Consider the following 17,885-nt stretch of genomic DNA (forward strand, 5'->3'; position numbering starts at 1 on the left):
TTGAAAATGACAGGGAGAATCATTAGGAATACCCTTTGGGCCCCATTGTGGTAGATATAACAGATTTTGGAGTAGTTTAAAACATCTTCTATGATAAATCTTTTTAGGAGTTTAGTTTCTGAACTAGTATGTTTTTCTTCAGGTTATTGAAGTCTGTTGTGTTTCATAGTCATATGAAGGTTGAGGTACCCTTCACTCTTTCAGACTGAAATAGTTATCTTTAGAACAGTGGTTCCCGACCTTTTTTTGACCAGGGACCCCTTGACCAGATACCACTTAGATCAGGGACCACTCTCCAACATTAGTACCAAAAGGGTTACAAATCAGTTTTTGGTCAACTTTAGATTTGGTTTGATTATTTGGGATGTTGGTTTAGAAATTGCATTGGATAGACCACATCAGCTCTAGTTTCTGATACAGAACATATGCAATCCAGTAGTTGCCGTCTGCTCACCCACAGAAAACCATATTTAATAACTGGGTTGTTGTAGTTTTTTCAGGCTATATGGCCATGGTCTAGAGGCATTTTCTCCTGACATTTTGCCTGCATCTATGGCAAGCATCCTCAGAGGTAGTGAGGTCACTACCTCTGAAGATGCTTGCCATAGATGCAGACAAAATGTCAGGAGAGAATACCTCTAGACCATGGCCATATAGCCCGAAAAAACTACAACAGCCCAGTGATTCCGGCCATGAAAGCCTTCAACAATACATATTTAATAAGCCTCTTGTTGCAACTGTGTAGTAACGGTGAGGCCGCGGACCACTCGTGGTCCATGAATCACAGGATGAGAACCACTGCTTTAGAAGGTGTGAGGTTTACATTTGTCCATCCCCTTTGTTTCTCTGGGACTCATTGGCCTTAGTATGTGTCCTAGTTCTAAAGGATGCAACAAAAGAACTGTGACTCATGGAGAGGTAAAGTGGCCACTCTCCTTTGAAGCTAGGCAATTCCGATCCATCTGTGCATTTGGAGTAAGTGAATGTTACAACTGCATTGAATGAAGGAAAGCAACAGAAGTGCCTGTCCTCAACACAGATCCAAATATCTAAGTTTAAACTTTTGTACTAAAAAGTCCTGACATTTGTCAAAGTTAAACACATTCATATTTACTTATGACTTGTCAACACAAGCCAAAAACACTAGGCCACCATGAATGGAAGGCTGGCTAACTTCAAGATATATGTCTACTTTCAGGGAGTATCCAATTCTCTGCCAGGAATAATAACTAAATCACCTTTGAGAGATAACTATATGACTTCAGTTGGCAGTAACCTGATGAATATTTAATTTCTGATTGTGGTGTTTCCCTCTCTATGTGGAGATGCCACGAATTGAACCCGTCCAGACTGCCCTTCTGAACCTGCAGGATACGCCATTTCCCTCAAACTCTGGAGCATCCCCCATCTTTGGCCAAAATGACCCAGTCCCTACTTTAATAATGCTGCTGACCTTTGTTGCTGCCAAAAAGAGCATAGATTCTTAGTTTTTTCTTTAATGCAATTCATCTTATGTACAATATGTGTTCTGGTACGGCTGTACCAGGAGCTCCAACTTCTTTTTCTTTCTTTGAGTGTTTGCATGTATTCCAAAGTTCCATGCATTTTGCAATAAGGTGGCTTCCCTTGGTTTGCAATTATAGGGCCAATGACCCATCAATCATCATTATGTTCTTTAGTTCCGCCCCTTTTTCTGGGTTAAGGAGGGAAAAAGGGGACCTCTAGTTCAGTTCACACAGAGGAACCTTTTGTACAGGACCTGAATCAGTTCCATCTGTAGAAAGCTTCATCTTTTACAGCTTTTCTGGGGGGATCCAGTCCCACAGCTCTACAGCTTTTGCTGGGGAGACCCAGTCCCATAGCTCTATAGCTTTTGCTGGGGGGGGAATTCAGTCCCACAGCTCTACAGGGAAGCATAGCCTTTGCTGAGGGGATCCAGTCCCACAGCTTTACAGCCAGCCTTTGCTGGGAATTGAAGACATTCTTTCCTCTTGGAAATCTACAAAAGGATTCTGTTTGGTAAGGACCACTCGGGCAGCCATAACGCAATTTGGACCGGGTGTAGGGGCCCATGTCAGCAGAGCCTAAGACACATTGCCCAGGTAGAGGTCAAGGATTTCCCTGACAGTGAAGAAACAGTTCATGAAGATAGTTGCCTGTTCCTTGTGGACAAGATTAAGAAAGCCACCAGTTGATTCAAAGCCTTGAAGTATTTGTTTGATTTATTGAAGACCTAAGCAATAATAAAGAACTTTGTTAAACTTTCCAAATTTCTAAATACTTTGTTTAGGGAAATCCAAAGGGCCTCTAATCCGAGGCACCCCCGGCGTCCCGCTGGGCATACAGAAAACACGTCTAGACTCTTTCACAGGCCCAGTGCGTGGCAGCACAATATAGTCAGTAGAATTGGCCACCTTGGCAGGCTGAAGATGTATTGAAAAGACTACAACTGTGATTTTCCCATTATGTTTACTCAGAAATCAAGACAGAAAAAAATCCAGGGAGTTTCTTAGATATTACTATAAAGGAAATACTAATTTCAAACTTGAATTCAAAAGCACGCCCCATTGCTTTATGTTCTCTCTGCTGCTAAGATTGCAGAATCCCTGGATTGAATGCAGCCCCTGTTTTTGCTATTGCAGCCCCCCTTTTGAAAGGACTGTTTGCTTGCTACCTTTGCCTTGCGAAATGAAACAAACCCTCTCATTCCTTGCATATTCAAAGGAATAGAGTTTTGACCTCATCTTCCCACCAAACCAAGCTGCTTGCAGTATGTCTTCTTAAAAGGTAATTTTCTTTGTTTCGAGGAGCTCATTTTACAAGCAGCTTGGGAGAAAGAGGGTAATAAAGATCTTATTCCTGTTGAATAATTTCTTTACCTCTAATTGACTTAAACTGAAATTAAAAAGGAGGGGAAAAAAGAAACAGCACCGAGGAAGCTAAAAAGAGCCATAGAATCATATTGCAAGTGAAAACCCAGCTTTAGAAATCATACAAAATGGATGTTGGGAGACCCTTAATTAACTCGTGTGAAAGGATGTCTCCGTTTTCAGTACTAATGGCTCCTTTTTCTTAAAGAAATAGCATCCAGGCATTGCCGCCATTAAAAAGAACAAGTCTTATTATGCATCTCCAGATCAAAGAAAGAAGTAGTGCCATTCTGTTCTGCTTTGGTCATCCCTTACTTGGAATAATATGTCTCATTCTGGCACTAGAATGGGACACAGAAAGATAGCAAGAAATATATTGACACGATGGAATCTGTCCAAAGCAAAGTGACCAAGAGATCAAAAGGAGGAAAATGAAGTCTTCAGGGAAGGACTAGGGGGGATTTGATTATGTTTAACATGAGAAGTGAATCCTGGAAGGTGACAGGCTGGTCATATTTGTCCAAAGGCATATGGAGAAGAAGGTAGAACAGACAGGGACAAACTTTTTTGCCTTGCAACCGCACAGTACACCCAACCAAGAGGGCCAGGCCAGGATGGAGGGCAACCAGGCATGCGCTAGGTGGGACGGGCCTGGGAGGGAGAGGGTCTGTGAGAAGGTGGGGCTGGGAGGACACGGGGTAGGGCCCAGTTTATCCACAGGTTGTCCTCCTGGCATAAGGATGGGGCTGCTCACCCCATCCTTATTCCAGGAGGAAAACGAGACATGCAGTGACTGCCCTGATCCTCCTCCCCGATCCCCTTCCCTGAACTTTGGGCTGTCCTCTCAGCATTAAGCCAGGAGGAGGGCAAGACAGGTAACCACTGAGAGCGCTCCAGAGCGTTCTCGGCCACTGCATGTCTTCTTTGGGCCATCTTCTTGGCATAAGGATGGAACCGTTTGCACCATCCTTATGCCAGGAGGAGGGCGAGTCATGCAGTGGCTGAGAGTGCTCCAGAGAGTGCTCTCAGCTGCTGCGTGCTTTCCTCCCCCGTCCTTTCTGCATAAGGATGCGGCAGGCCATTGTGTCCTTATGGCAAGAGGACAAGGAAAATGAGGGCTTGAAGTAAGTGCCCAAGAGGCCGCATCTGGCCCCCAGACCTTAGTTTGCCCATGCCTGAGATAGAAGGAGTTTTTTTATGCTGCTTCAGAGACCACAACAGGAATCAATGGATTCAAATTAGATGAAAGGATATTCTACTGAAACATTAGGAAGAACTTCTTTGCTCAAGAAGTACTTGCCAGTCTTTGCAAGACTTTGAATTAGTGAATGAATGAATGAATAATAAACAGAGGTTGGATTGGCATTTTCAGGAGGGCTATAATTGGATTTTCTTGCATGGCAGGGGGTGGAGTAGATCACATTTGGAGCACCTTCCGACTCTAGAAGATTTGTAAAAGTAAAAAAGATAAGGGGAGGAATACAGTAGTGATGAGCTACACTGGGGTTCTGGGTGGAGAGGGACTATTGTTGTTTATTTGTTCAGTCGCTTCCAACTCTTTGTGGTCTCATGGACCAGTCCATGCCAGAGCACCCTGTTGGCCATCACCACGCCCAGCTCCTTCAAGGTCAAGCCAGTCACTTCAAGGATACCATCCATCCATCTTGCCCTTGGTCGACCCCTCTTCCTTTTTCCTTTCATTTCCCCCAGCATCCTTGTCTTCTCTAAGCTTTCCTGTCTTCTCATGATGTGGCCAAAATACTTCATATTTGCCTCTAGTATCCTTCCTTTCAGTGAGCAGTCGGGCATTATTTCCTGGAGTATGGACTGGTGAGAACTTCTTGTGGTCCAAGGCACTCTCAGAATTTTCCTCAGTTCAAAAGCGTCTATCTTCCTTCACTCGGCCTTCCTTATGGTCAAGCTCTACTAGGTTACTATGGGGAATACCATTGCTTTAACTATGCGGATCTCCGTTGCTAGTGTGCGGGACTACACTTTGCCAATTAATTTAACATACCTTGATCTGTTGAGGTCTGTTGTCTCCTCCCACATTTCACTTCAACACTGAGACTAGAGATTTCATGGCTTCAACGTCATGTACACTTTCCCACTCCCACTTTGTTTTGTTTTAACATCTATCCTCATGAAGAGCACAAAAGTCTGTCTCTATTTTTGTGACATTGTTTGATAGCTACAATCAAAATATTGCCTTACTGTGTGCAAGATTCCATTTTCTTTCAATAGCACACATAGCCATGTTTTCATGGTTCATAATTTTGTGTTCATAAGTTTGTGTACAGACTTAATGAGTGGACACTGATTTAGGGGATTACTGTATGGAGTGACTGGAAGATGGCAAAGCAACCTCCAATCTCTCCAGCGTTTTCCCAGGCGGAACAAAGTAAAATCACCAGCATCTAATGGTTTTCCATACAATGTGCTTTGACCTAATTTTGTGACTCTGGAACATCTGACAGTGCGATGTCCTCTCCCTTTGATTGAAGGACAAAGTGGGATAATATCATGGTTGGCAGATGTCTTACTAAGGATGCTCTTATTATAACCTTTTATTCCCTAATAAACACAGCTGCACACAACATCAGGGTTCTGTGTGTCAGAGCATATTACAGTGCAGTTGAACATAGATAATAACTATGTTCTGTCTTTGACTTTTTTATTTTTAAATTTTTGGCTGCATGGGTTCCCACAGCTGATTGATAAAGGCCAACATAGTCATCTCAGTGAACCATGGATGACTGTGGTAGGATCAAAGTTTCATTAAACTTTGATTTTGGATGCCTACCCATATGGTCTTCAATCATTACTATGTGGAGGAGACTGGACGCTTTGGCTACTTGATTACCCACAGTGTAACATTATATCAGGACTCTACTGTGATTAATCTTGATTATGATCTGTTTTAAACAAGCCAACTGCATAACCTATGGTTGGAAATAGGCTTGTTAAAATTGATCTAAAACAGTTGGATTAATAAAAAAAACAGAAGAGAAAGTTCAGCAATTTCAGTTTTGCAGTCTCCCTTATGACTGCACTGGGTGGGAAGTCTGTGAGATGGAGGTTTACTGTGGCATATCAGGAATAATATATAGTTTCCTCAGGATACCTGAATCAGATGAAAAAGTTAGTCTTGGAACTAAGTTAGTTAGTTAGTCTGCTAGTCCCATCATAGCTTCAGGGATATTATCAGCTGGAAATGGGACAACAGAAGATGATAAATAACTTACCATTCCAAATCACCTGTGGAATGATCAGGAGAAGTTGGAGTTGAATGTTTGCGTTATATAGTTTATCCTCAACTGTTGGTATTCCTGTTATTGGTTCTGGAAGATCATTGCACCTTATAAAATCATTGCATCTATTACAACAGAAATTAGGATGAGGGCTGCTGAAAGCAGAATTACATGGATTCAGTTATTTTGCTTAGTTGTCCATCAAAACATAATATTTATTCATTTGGTTTATTTAAGTATTTGTTTATCATCTCTCAGCTTTTGAGAGCCCTTCTGGTGGAGGAAGATTTTGGTTATGGAATAAGGCGGCTGTCCTGCAGCCAGCAGATGACTTCAAATAGTATTTTGGGCCCTTGAATGACGAAATCCCTTTATATAAAATGGCAAAATTAGGTTAATATTTGGACCTTTTAGAAAATATTTTCAAGCTGTGGATGTTTGTGGATACAGAATCTGTGGATATGGAAGTCTGACTGAATAATTAATTAAATGCACATTTAAATATTCACAATTCACTGTAGTTTTATTGGAGCCTTTTAAATCATGTGGTAAGCTGCCTTGCATTGCAACCCTGGGGAAAAGGCAGAATATGAAACACTGGTAGACAGACAGACAGACAGACAAGCATACATGAAGGTTATCTAGTCCATCATTCTGTTTTTATATAGTGGTCAACAAATTGCTTCTAAAATCATCAGGATGACATGAAAGCAACTTATCCTCTCCCATTCACACCTCACCTCAGTTTACTGTCTTTGGTATAAGAGAAAACACATATCTACCCGAACTAGTAGCATTAGGCTTGTGCACAGATTTGGTTTGGTCGGTTACCTTCAGACAATCCGGCTTGTTTGACTGGCTGTAACGGCAAGGGCTCAGCCAACATGTTTTTTTTTCTGCCCAAAATGGCCCATGTGGCTGCTGAGTATGGCTTCTTCCTTTCTATTTCGGAGTATGCAGCGCATGCTTTCTTAACCCCATCCCTTAAACTCAGGCTCCCTTGAAAGGAAGAAAGAAAAGAAACCCAGGAAGGGTGCTTCCTTAACCCCATTCTTCAAACCCAGATTCCCTGAAAGGAAGATAGGAAAGGGTCCCAGGAAGGGTGCTTCCTTAACCCCGTTCTTCAAACTCAGACTCCCTGAAAGGAAGATAGGAAAGGGTCCCAGGAGCGGTGCTTCCTTAACCCCATTCTTCAAACTCAGACTCCCTGAAAGGAAGATAGGAAAGGGTCCCAGGAGGGGTGCTTCCTTAACCCCGTTCTTCAAACCTAGACTCCCTTGAAAGGAAGATAGGAAGGATGCTTCCCTAACCCTGTTTTTCAGACCCAGACTCCATGAAAGGAAGATAGGAAAGGGCCCCAGGAAGGGTGCTTCCTTAACCCCGTTCTTCAACCCCAGACTCCCTTGAAAGGAAGATAGGAAAGGGTTCCCAGAAGGATGCTTCCCTAACCCTATTTTTCAGACCCAGACTCCTTGAAAGGAAGATAGGAAAGGGTCCCAGGAAGGGTGCTTCCTTAACCCTGCTCTTCAAACCCAGACTCCCTGAAAGGAAGATAAAAAAGGGGCCCAGGAACAGAAAGAGGAGCCTTGTAAGGTCCTTATTCCCACCAGTGAGCCCGATCTTTTGGCTGCCTAGCTGAAAACAGATTTTCTATTAGCAAATTTTCAGGAGGTTCCTGAAAACAGATCTGGGTACCCGGATTCGGATACCAAAAATGGATTGCCCTCCAGTCGAATTACACAAGCCTAGTAACGGTCGGTGTCATAGTTTCCATTATCTATCCCTCTTTAGATTGTCTAAAGTGTCTCTAGTGTCCCTACTGCTGCTTTGGTCATTAACAGCCTTCCGTTTTGTGTCTTCCTACAGGGCCAGGCCATGGCGAGGCAGAGACAAGGGAATGCATTTACTACAATGCCAATTGGGAACTGGAAAAGACCAACCAGAGTGGGGTGGAGCGCTGCGAAGGGGAGAAGGACAAGCGCCTCCACTGCTATGCCTCCTGGAGAAACAACTCTGGCTCCATTGAACTGGTGAAGAAAGGATGCTGGCTTGATGACTTCAACTGTTATGACAGGTAATGGCAGAAAATTAGGACTGGGGAGTACATTTAGTTTCTTACTGCACTTGGCAAACTGAAGGGACTACCCTTGGAGGGAAGGCAGAGTTCTTTTCCCTTTCTCTATCCATAAATACAGTTGTTTAACATTGCTGTTGGCTTTCAAATATGGCAACCCTAAGGTGACCCTTTCATAGGATTTTTTTTTGGGCAAACGGATTGGCTGGTTGCCATGTAATATCCACAAGGTGACACTCTCTGTTCTTGGTGGCATCTAGCTTTGAAGACTGGTGGTCCCTCCTCTACAGTTTCTCTTTATCTGTCGGTTTTAGAGGTCTTCTTGCTTTTCTACAATCCAGGCGTTTCTGTTTTATTTCTGCTAGCTGATGATGTTGCTCTCAACTCCTGGCCTTTTGCACAACCCTTTTATCTTCCTAATGTAGTTTATGTTGCTTGTCATTTCTTTGCTGCGTTCAGTTTTCAAAATTGCTGTTTGGCAGTTAGCAAATCAGCCATGCTATAGAGTCTCTGTGCTGCTGCTCACGCTTCATCAGCCCCCAATCATGTTCCGCAGTGGAGTGGGTTGCCTTGTCTCATCTTGGTGCCGATATCAAAGACCCCTCTCCCAATTATTTATCTCATTTCAGCATTAATGCTGGTTCTTCCTTTCCGTCTTTTAAATTTATGGATTGCTGCAACATATGCCAGCCATGTCATTTCTTTCTTATCCTTTCCTGTTTTGATTTTTCTGTGTAGTGGGCAACTGCAGTGGTCAGAAGTTCATTTTCTGCCCTTGGACTAATCCCAGGGGTACACAGGCTGCCATTAATGCCAAATAAATACAACCAAATCCTGAAAATGGTTGTGAACCTATTTGTGGTTTGGAATATTAAGGTAATGGTTTTCCCCTGACATTAAGTCCAGTTGTGTCAGACTCTGGGGGTTGGTTCTCATCTCCATTTCTAAGCCGAAGAGCCAGCACTGTCCGTAGACACCTCCAAGGTCATGTGGCCAGCATGACTGCATGGAGCACCGTTACCTTTTCCCCAAAGAGGGACCTATTGATCTATTCACATTTGCATGTTTTCGAACTGCTAGGTTGACAGAAACTGGGGCTGACAGTGGAAGCTCACACCGCTCCCTGGATTCAAATAAATTTATATATTTTTAAATGTTGAAGAGCAATCCTATGCATTAGGGAAATGCTGGTTATAAACAAAACAAAACAAAATCAAATAATAAGTTTAACGTATTTGGTGTAACCAGCTCTCCTTTCGGCTCATGATATAACCATGCTTTTAGCCAGTATTCCTATCTATATAAATAAAAATGTAATGTTCGTTTGTGGGATTAACAGAAATCAAAAAACACTGGACAAACTGGCACCAAATTTGGACACAAGACACCTAACAACCGAATGTATGCCCTTCGCTCAAAAAAAATGATTTTGTCATTTGTGAGTTGTAGTTGCTGGGATTTATAGTTCACTTACAATCAAAGAACATTCTGAACCCCACCAATGATGGAATTGAACCAAACTTGGCACACAGGACTCCCATGACCAACAGAAAATACTGGAAGAGTTGGTGGGCAGTGCCCTTTGGTTTTGGAGCTGTAGTTCACCTACATCCAGAGATCACTGTAGACTCAAACAATGATGGATCTGGACCAAACTCTACAAGAATACTCAATATGTCCGAATGTGAACACTGGTGTAGTTTGTGGAAAATAGAATCTTGACATTTAGGAGTTGTAGTTGCTACAATCACAGAGCATTCTGAACCACACCAACGATAGAATTGGGCCAAACCTCCCACACAGAACCCCCATGTGGGCCACAGCAACGTGTGGCAGGGGATGGCTAGTTTAGAATATATCTTTACTCCTCCCACTGTATCACTTTTTTCCACTTCTAACCCCTCCCTGTTCACTACTTTTCACTTACTCCTCTGTTCTTTCATTTTTTCTCTTGATAGTTTACCAAATGATTTATAATAATATACTTAATAATATACTGCTACTAAGGAGGTCCTGAACTGGTGTGATGGTCTGGATGAGGGCGAACAAATTGAAATTGAATCCAGACAAGACAGCATTCGCAGTTTAACCCACTCTGCTAAGCCCGGCCCCTATTGATAAATCGTTATCCATTTCTCATTACCCATCTCTTCTAGTTGTATTCTTCGCAGTATTTCTCATTATCAATTGTTCCAAATTCTTTCTTTTCTTCTTTTTCTCTGTTTTGTCTTTGGTATTGCTTTTCTTCTTTGGTCAAATCCATCATTTTGTCTTCTTGATGGAGGCCCCCTCCCTTAAAAAAAAGCAATTATTACTTGTTCTGCTCTTTCTTCCCTCTCTCACTCAGACAGGTCTTTCTTGCTTTAAATAGGCTTTTTCTCAGTTCTTAAGAAAACTACTTTTCGAATGGATTCCTGGAGCTGAAAAAAGGATAATGTCCAAGCTATCTGTTCTAGCTGTCACAGTTGCCACCTCTCCTTCTCAGTCAGTGGTTCTCAACGTTCCTAATGCCACAACCCATTAGTACAGTTCCTGATGTTGTGGTGACCCCCAAACAAAAAATTATTTTTGTTGCTACTTCACAACTGTAATGTTGCTACTGTTATGAATCATAATGTTCCAGCAACTGGAACTCCCAAATGACAAAATTGGGTATTTGTGCCAAATTTGGACCAAATACCCGATTTTGTCATTTGGGAGTTCCAATTGGTGGGATTTATAGTTCACCTACAATCAAAGAGCATTCTGAACTTCAGCAACAATGGAATTTGAACCAAACTTGGCACACGGAACTCCCATGACTAACAGAAAATACTGGAAGGGTTTGGTGGGTATTGACCTTGCGTTTTGGAGTTGTAGTTTGCCTATATCCAGAGAGCACTGTGGACTCAAACAATGATGGATCTGAACCAAACTTGGCACAAATACTCAATGTACCCAAATGTGAACACTGGTGAAGTTTGGGGAAAATAGAATCTTGACATTTGGGAGTTGTAGTCGCTGGGATTTATAGTTCACCTACAATCAAAGAGTGTTCTGAACCCCACCAAGGATAGAATTGGGCCAAACCCACACAGAATCCCCATGACCAGTGGGAGCTTTGGTCCAATCCACATGAAGGATTTTGGGTTAGTAAAGTCTTAACAACTTTAAAAAGATTATCACACAGAATCCCCATGCCTTGAAGGGACTCACTAGCGTGAGCCTTCCTCCAACCTTGCACACTCTCCCTCGTCGCACATGCACATCTTGCTGCCATGTGCCGAGCATGAGCATGCCTGCTCTCTCCTCCCCACTTGGAGTCTCAGAAACAGCCCTCCCCTTGGCTGAGAGTCCAGACAATCACAGTGGAAGAGGGCTTTTGGTGGAAGGATTTGCCATGTGTTTCCAAAAAAGAAGAGAAGGACAGATGGCGAGATCTTCAGCCTTCTGTGCCAAAGGGGTTCCTAAGACCATTGGAAAACATATATTTCTGATGGTCTTAGGAACCCCTTTGGCACAGAAGGCTGAATATATGTTTTCCGATGGTCTTTGGGAACCTCTCTGAAACACCCTCGCGACCCACACGGGGGGCCCGACCCCCAGGTTGAAATCACTGTGCGAGGGGATGAAATGCAAGAGAAGGAGAAAGTTGGGGTTAATCTTCATATGTTTAGAGTGCAAGTAACCATGGATGTCGAGTCATTATTAAACCTTTTTGTATGTAAGGAATCTTATGTTGTGTAACTGGGGAACCACTGGGAGAGTGTCTGAAATAAGGTTACTTTTATTTATCCTGATTCACCAAAGTATCCCATCCTGGAGAACCAATGAAAATTTTTCAAAATACCCTCAGGAAGAGTTCTGGAGAAAATGTCCTGTCTGTTCCATGATACGACCACATCTTCTTCAACTTGTTCTCTGCATCAGAGCAAACATTAAATTCCTGGCCGAAGAATCCAGAACTGGAAAAGTGGACGAGTCCTTTTGTTTCCATATAATAAATGCTCAGTAATTTTTGGCATGCTCTGAAAAATGTCCGGTACGACTAATGTGGAAAGCAGTGCGTTCTTCAGGGAGCCATTTGCCGCAGAAGATAAAAACTTAGTCATTCAGAGCTGTTTACTAGGAAATTAAAATGCAGTGTGTTCTGGGGGAAATAGATCTGCTTTTAGAGCTATTTCCATTTTATCTTCTCAATGCACTGATTAAAATGTCTCACTTTATTTTGTCCCTTGATTACTCATCACTTGATGACCCTTATCATGTAAATCAACTGTCCGTATCTGAATGGACAAGTTTTAAGGCCCCATCATTTCCCAAATTTTATGGAATAATAATAATAATAATGCACTTTATTTATATTCTGCTCTATCTCCCCGAGGAGACTCAGAGCATATTACAGTATATGCATATATAGGCAAACATTCAATGCCTTTTACACAGTGAACAATGACATACAATACACAACAAAGGCAAAGGTTTCAAGCGTCTAGAGGCGATACTCAACTCTGGCCATGGGGAGGGGATCTTGTTCCATTTTCCATGCCGAGGAGCCTGTTTTCCGTAGATCAGTGGTTCTCAACCATCCTAATGCTATGACCCCTAAATACAGTTCCTCATGTTGTGGTGACCCCCAACCATAAAATTATTTTCTTTGCTACTTCACAACTGTAACTTTGCTACTGTTATGAATCGTAATGTAAGTATCTGATGTGCAGGATGTATTTTCATTCACTGGACCAAATTTGGTACAAATACCCAATACGACCAAATTTGAATACTGGTGGGGTTGTGTGTGAGGGGAGGAGGGATTGATTTTGTCCTTTGGGAGTTGTAGTTGCTGCGATAACCTATAATCAAATAGCATTCTGAACTTCACCAGTGATGGAATCATAGAATCATTGAATCATAGAATCAAAGAGTGGGAAGAGACCTCATGGGCCATCCAGTCCAACCCCCTGCCAAGAAGCAGGAATATTGCATTCAAATCACCCCTGACGGATGGCCATCCAGCCTCTGCTTAAAAGCTTCCAAAGAAGGAGCCTCCACCACACTCCGGGGCAGAGAGTTCCACTGCTGAACGGCTCTCACAGTCAGGAAGTTCTTCCTAATGTTCAGATGGAATCTCCTCTCTTGTAGTTTGAAGCCATTGTTCCATTGCGTCCTAGTCTCCAAGGAAGCAGAAAACAAGCTTGCTCCCTCCTCCCTGTGGCTTCCTCTCACATATTTATATATGGCTATCATATCTCCTCTCAGCCTTCTCTTCTTCAGGCTAAACATGCCCAGTTCCCTAAGCCGCTCCTCATAGGTCTTGTTCTCCAGACCCTTGATCATTTTAGTCGCCCTCCTCTGGACACATTCCAGCTTGTCAATATCTCTCCAATCAAACCAAACTTGGCACACAGAACTCCCAAAAAAAATAGAAAATACTGGAAGCGTTTGGTGGTCATTGACCTTGAGTTTGGGAGTTGTAGTTCACCTAAATCCAGAGAGTACTGTGGATTCAAACAATGATGGACCAAACTTGGCACGGATACTCAGTATGGCCAAATGTGTACACTGGTGGAATTTGGGGAAAATAGACCTTGACCTTTGGGAGTTGTAGTTGCTGGGATTTATAGTTCACCTACAATCAAAGAGCATTCTGGACCCTACCAGTGATAGAATTGAGCCAAACTTCCCACACAGAACCCCCATGACCAAAAGAAAATACTGTGTTTTCTAATGGTCTTTGGTGACCCCTATGACATCCCCTCATGACCCCCCCCCCCAGGTTGAGAAACATTGCCCTGACCTCCAGGTTGAGAAACACTGCTGTAGATCCTCCTGATTAGTTTTGCTAGCATGGCGGCACGGTGCCTTTTACCTTCCCGCTGAGGCAGTACCTATTGATCTACTCACATTACATATCTTAAAATTGCTTGGTAGGCAGAATGCTGAGAGCGAGAGCTCACCATGACCCGTGGCTTCGAACTGGTAGCCTTCCGGTCAGCAAGTTTTTTCTGCAGTGGGAGTTTTGGTCCAATCCACATGAAGGATTTTGGGTTAGTAAAGTCTTAACAACTTTAAAAAATATTGGAGAACTCTTTCTCCAATATTTTTTAAAGTTGTTAAGTGAACTCTGCAAAGTGAAAATTTACACTCCACAAAAGTTGCAACTAAATGCCAATCAAATGTAGTTATTGCTTTAAAAAAAACCCACAGGCACATTATTTCATGATGCAAAATTATGGTTGGGGAGATTGTAGAAATAGAAACTTCATGAAAGGGATTTTTGTCAACTTTCTATCAATTTATTGTCTAAGGCTTTCATGGCCAGAATCATTGGGTTGCTGTCGGTTTTCTGGGCTGTATGGCCATGTTCCAGAAGCATTCTCTCCTCATGTTTCACCTGCAATTTTTTTTCCACAGTGGGAATTTTGGTCCAATCCACATGCAGGCAAAATGTCAGGAGAGAATGCTTCTGGAACATGGCCATACATCCTGGAAAGCTCACAGCAATCAATTATTTCTCAGATCTATCTAAAAAATCCTAAATTAAGCAGTATTAAAAACTTGCTAAAGGGAAGTGAAACTGTGTTAAGAATTATATTTATTTTCATTTCTTTTGGTCTTATTGAAAGAAAGAATAAAAAGTATAAACTGACAAATAAGCTAAAACTGCCTCAGCAGAAGGCTTCAGTGCCCAAACTTCTAGACACCCAAATAGCCAATTAAATGTCAGCGTTATAACTCTATATTCCCAATGTTCACATGTCGGCATGATGATAGGGTTTTTAGTCTATCAAATGGTGGCCATTTGTGTCTCCAGCAGTGAAATGGAAATCTTTTTGTCTCTGAAAGGGCACGGAGAATCCATTTCAACTGACCATAAGTTAATTTTCAAGATGCAGGCAAAGAGTTTAAGAGGCCATAACAGTATGAGGAAGTCAAATATGGTTAAAAACAAAATTGTTTCAACGGATGATTTTCCCCAAAGGAATAGCTATAATCGGGCATAACCAGAACATATCCTTGAGAGGCGCATTTAGAGAATTACATCACCAGCAGTTAGTGGATAGGCTGAAAAACTTTGACTAAATATATATTGTGTCATCCAATACATATCAGAGTGTTTGCTTTTATAACCTGGAGTTTATATCCCATATATCATATGGATTTTATGTATCCATATATCACAGGCAAAATCTACAATCCACTGGTTATGCAAGATGGATCTAGCTGCTATTCATTTTACTCATTCCAAAAGCTCAGAATGTTGCATTTATTGAACGGCAATACATATTTATAAAAATGTTGCAGTTTCATTTTTCACAGAGGAGCATGCTTGCTGCATCAATGTTTAACATTTAGACAAATGACCAGCCACTGCCAGAAGGGACAGGGAGTTTTATCTATGCTGACGATTGTACCATCACCTCTCAAGTAGGGAGCTTTGAAATAGTGGAAAAGAAGCTCTCCGAAGCTTTAGGTGCTCTTACAGCCTATTACAGGGAAAATCAACTGATTCCTAATCCATCTAAAATGCAGACATGTGCTTATCATCTTAAGAACAGACAAGCATCTCGAGCTCTGAGGACAACCTGGGAAGGAATCCCACTGGAGCATTGCAGCGCACCAAAATCCCTGGGAGTCACTCTGGGCCGTGCTCTGACTTATAAGATGCACTGCCTGAACATCAAGCAAAAAGTGGGTGCTAGAAATAAAATCATACAAAAGCTGACTGGCACAACCTGGGGATCACAACCAGATACAGTGAAGACGTCTGCCCTTGCACTTTGCTACTCTGCTGCTGAATACGCATACCCAGTATGGAATACATCTCACCATGTTAAAACATTGGCTGTGGCCCTTAAATAGACAGGCTGAATTATCACAGGATGTCTACACCCTACACTGATTGAGAAATTACACTTTTTCCTAGTTCCAACAGACCTCACTACCTCTGAGGATGCTTGCCATAGATGTAGGCGAAACGTCAGGAGAGAATGCCTCTAGACCATGGCCATACAGCCCGAAAAAAACCTACAACAACCCAGTGATTCCGGCCATGAAAGCCTTCGACAATACAGAAATTACACTGTTTAGCCGGTATTGCACCACCTGACATCTGTCCGGAAGTAGCAGCCCGTAATGGAAGGACCAAGGTGTTGACATCTCCAGTCCATCCTCTGTTTGGACATCAGCCAGTATGCCAATGCCTTAAATCAAGAACAGCTTCCTAAGATCCACACAGATACTCGCAGGAATATCTTAGCAAGTAAGAGTCCAAAAGTGGCAGGTTAAAACCTGGAACCTCAATCCATGCCTGATACAAGATGAAAAACTCCCCGCTGGGCACACAGAAGACTGGGTGACTTGGAAGGCATTGAACAGACTGTGCCCTGGCACCATGAGATGCAGAACCAATCTTAAGAACTGGGGCTACAAAGTGGAGTCCACAACATGCAAGTGTGGAGAAGACCAAACCACAGACCACTTACTACAATGCAGCCTGAACCCCGCCACATACACAGTGGAGGACCTTCTCACAGTGACACCAGAGGCACTCAAAGTGTGCAGCTTCTGGTCAAAGGAAATTGAGTATAATACAAGTTTTTAACTTTGTGTTTATTATAACTGGATCCTCAATTTTCTTCTGAAATGATAAATAAAATAAAGTGAGCTTTTCTAATGAGGTACTCAGGTTTGCAAGGTCTATACAACAACTTCACTGTAATTGAAGATACTGCTATTCTGAAGTAGTTGGCAAAAATTCATCACAAGGACCAACCAGTTGGTGCAGAGGAAGGCTCAAGTTTGTACGCGAGTTTCCATGGCTGATTGGAGATTCAAAGCCTGGTCTCCGGATCACAGTCCCAACATTCAAACCACTACACCAGTGGTTCTCAACCTGGGGTCCCCAGATGTTTTTGGCCTACAACTCCCAGAAATCCCAGCCAGTTTACCAGCTGTTAGGATTTCTGGTAGTTGAAGGCCAAAACATCTGGGGACCCACAGATTGAGAACCACTGCACTACACCATCATCTAGAAAACATTTTTGGGAATGAATGTTTTGGAATCAGTGATTTAGAATTTTATCCCAAAGAGTCAAATGTAGAGTTGACCCTCTATTTAGAGCCATTCTCTCAGGAATCAATTTATTCAAATTTAACCCAATCAATAGTTTTGGGAATTAATATTCCTTTAAACAGATAAAGTCTGAGCACGACCAGAATTGTAAGTATACTCCGTGATGTAATGTCTTCCACTGATATCAATTCAGGTTTTGACCCATTAATTGAGACATGATAGATCTTCAGAAAAACTGATACTTTTCATTAATGCTGGAACAGAAGGTCTGGGTTTCCTGTTTTGCATGCCTGCTTGCAAAGGAAGAGCTTTTGCAAGTGGATACTCTGGAAGAGATTGCAACAACTGGCAAGCAAGAATACAGATGTTCCAGTAACAGCTTTCCTTTGCTTTTGCTATTGTTAACATGATTATTAATGTTTTTAATCATTGATCAACTAACTGAAAACAATAATTATTCTTGTTTATAGCTTGCTCTGTCTTGCCTTCTTCCCTTCCTCTACCTCAAAGCATTCTCTCAATATATAACATAAGCAGCTGATTGGATCCTCTCTGGAAGTAACAAAGCATAACAAAGCAAAAGGGAAAAAAGAAAGAAAGTGGCATAAATAATTTAACTGTTTCTCTCCTTAGTG

At 42.2% G+C, this 17,885-nt stretch overlaps 1 protein-coding gene across 1 annotated transcript in view; it reads left to right on the plus strand.

Moving 5' to 3' along the window:
• ACVR2B (activin A receptor type 2B) overlaps nucleotides 1–17,885 on the plus strand; it is a 187,824-nt gene that overhangs the window by 133,564 nt on the left and 36,375 nt on the right. The window contains exon 2 of the mRNA XM_060782620.2: nucleotides 7,988–8,195. Coding sequence (XP_060638603.2) covers nucleotides 7,988–8,195 — 208 coding nt within the window. The remainder of the gene's footprint in view (nucleotides 1–7,987; nucleotides 8,196–17,885) is intronic.

This window comes from Anolis sagrei, chromosome 6, assembly GCF_037176765.1.
Source record: "Anolis sagrei isolate rAnoSag1 chromosome 6, rAnoSag1.mat, whole genome shotgun sequence".
NCBI lineage: Eukaryota > Metazoa > Chordata > Lepidosauria > Squamata > Dactyloidae > Anolis > Anolis sagrei.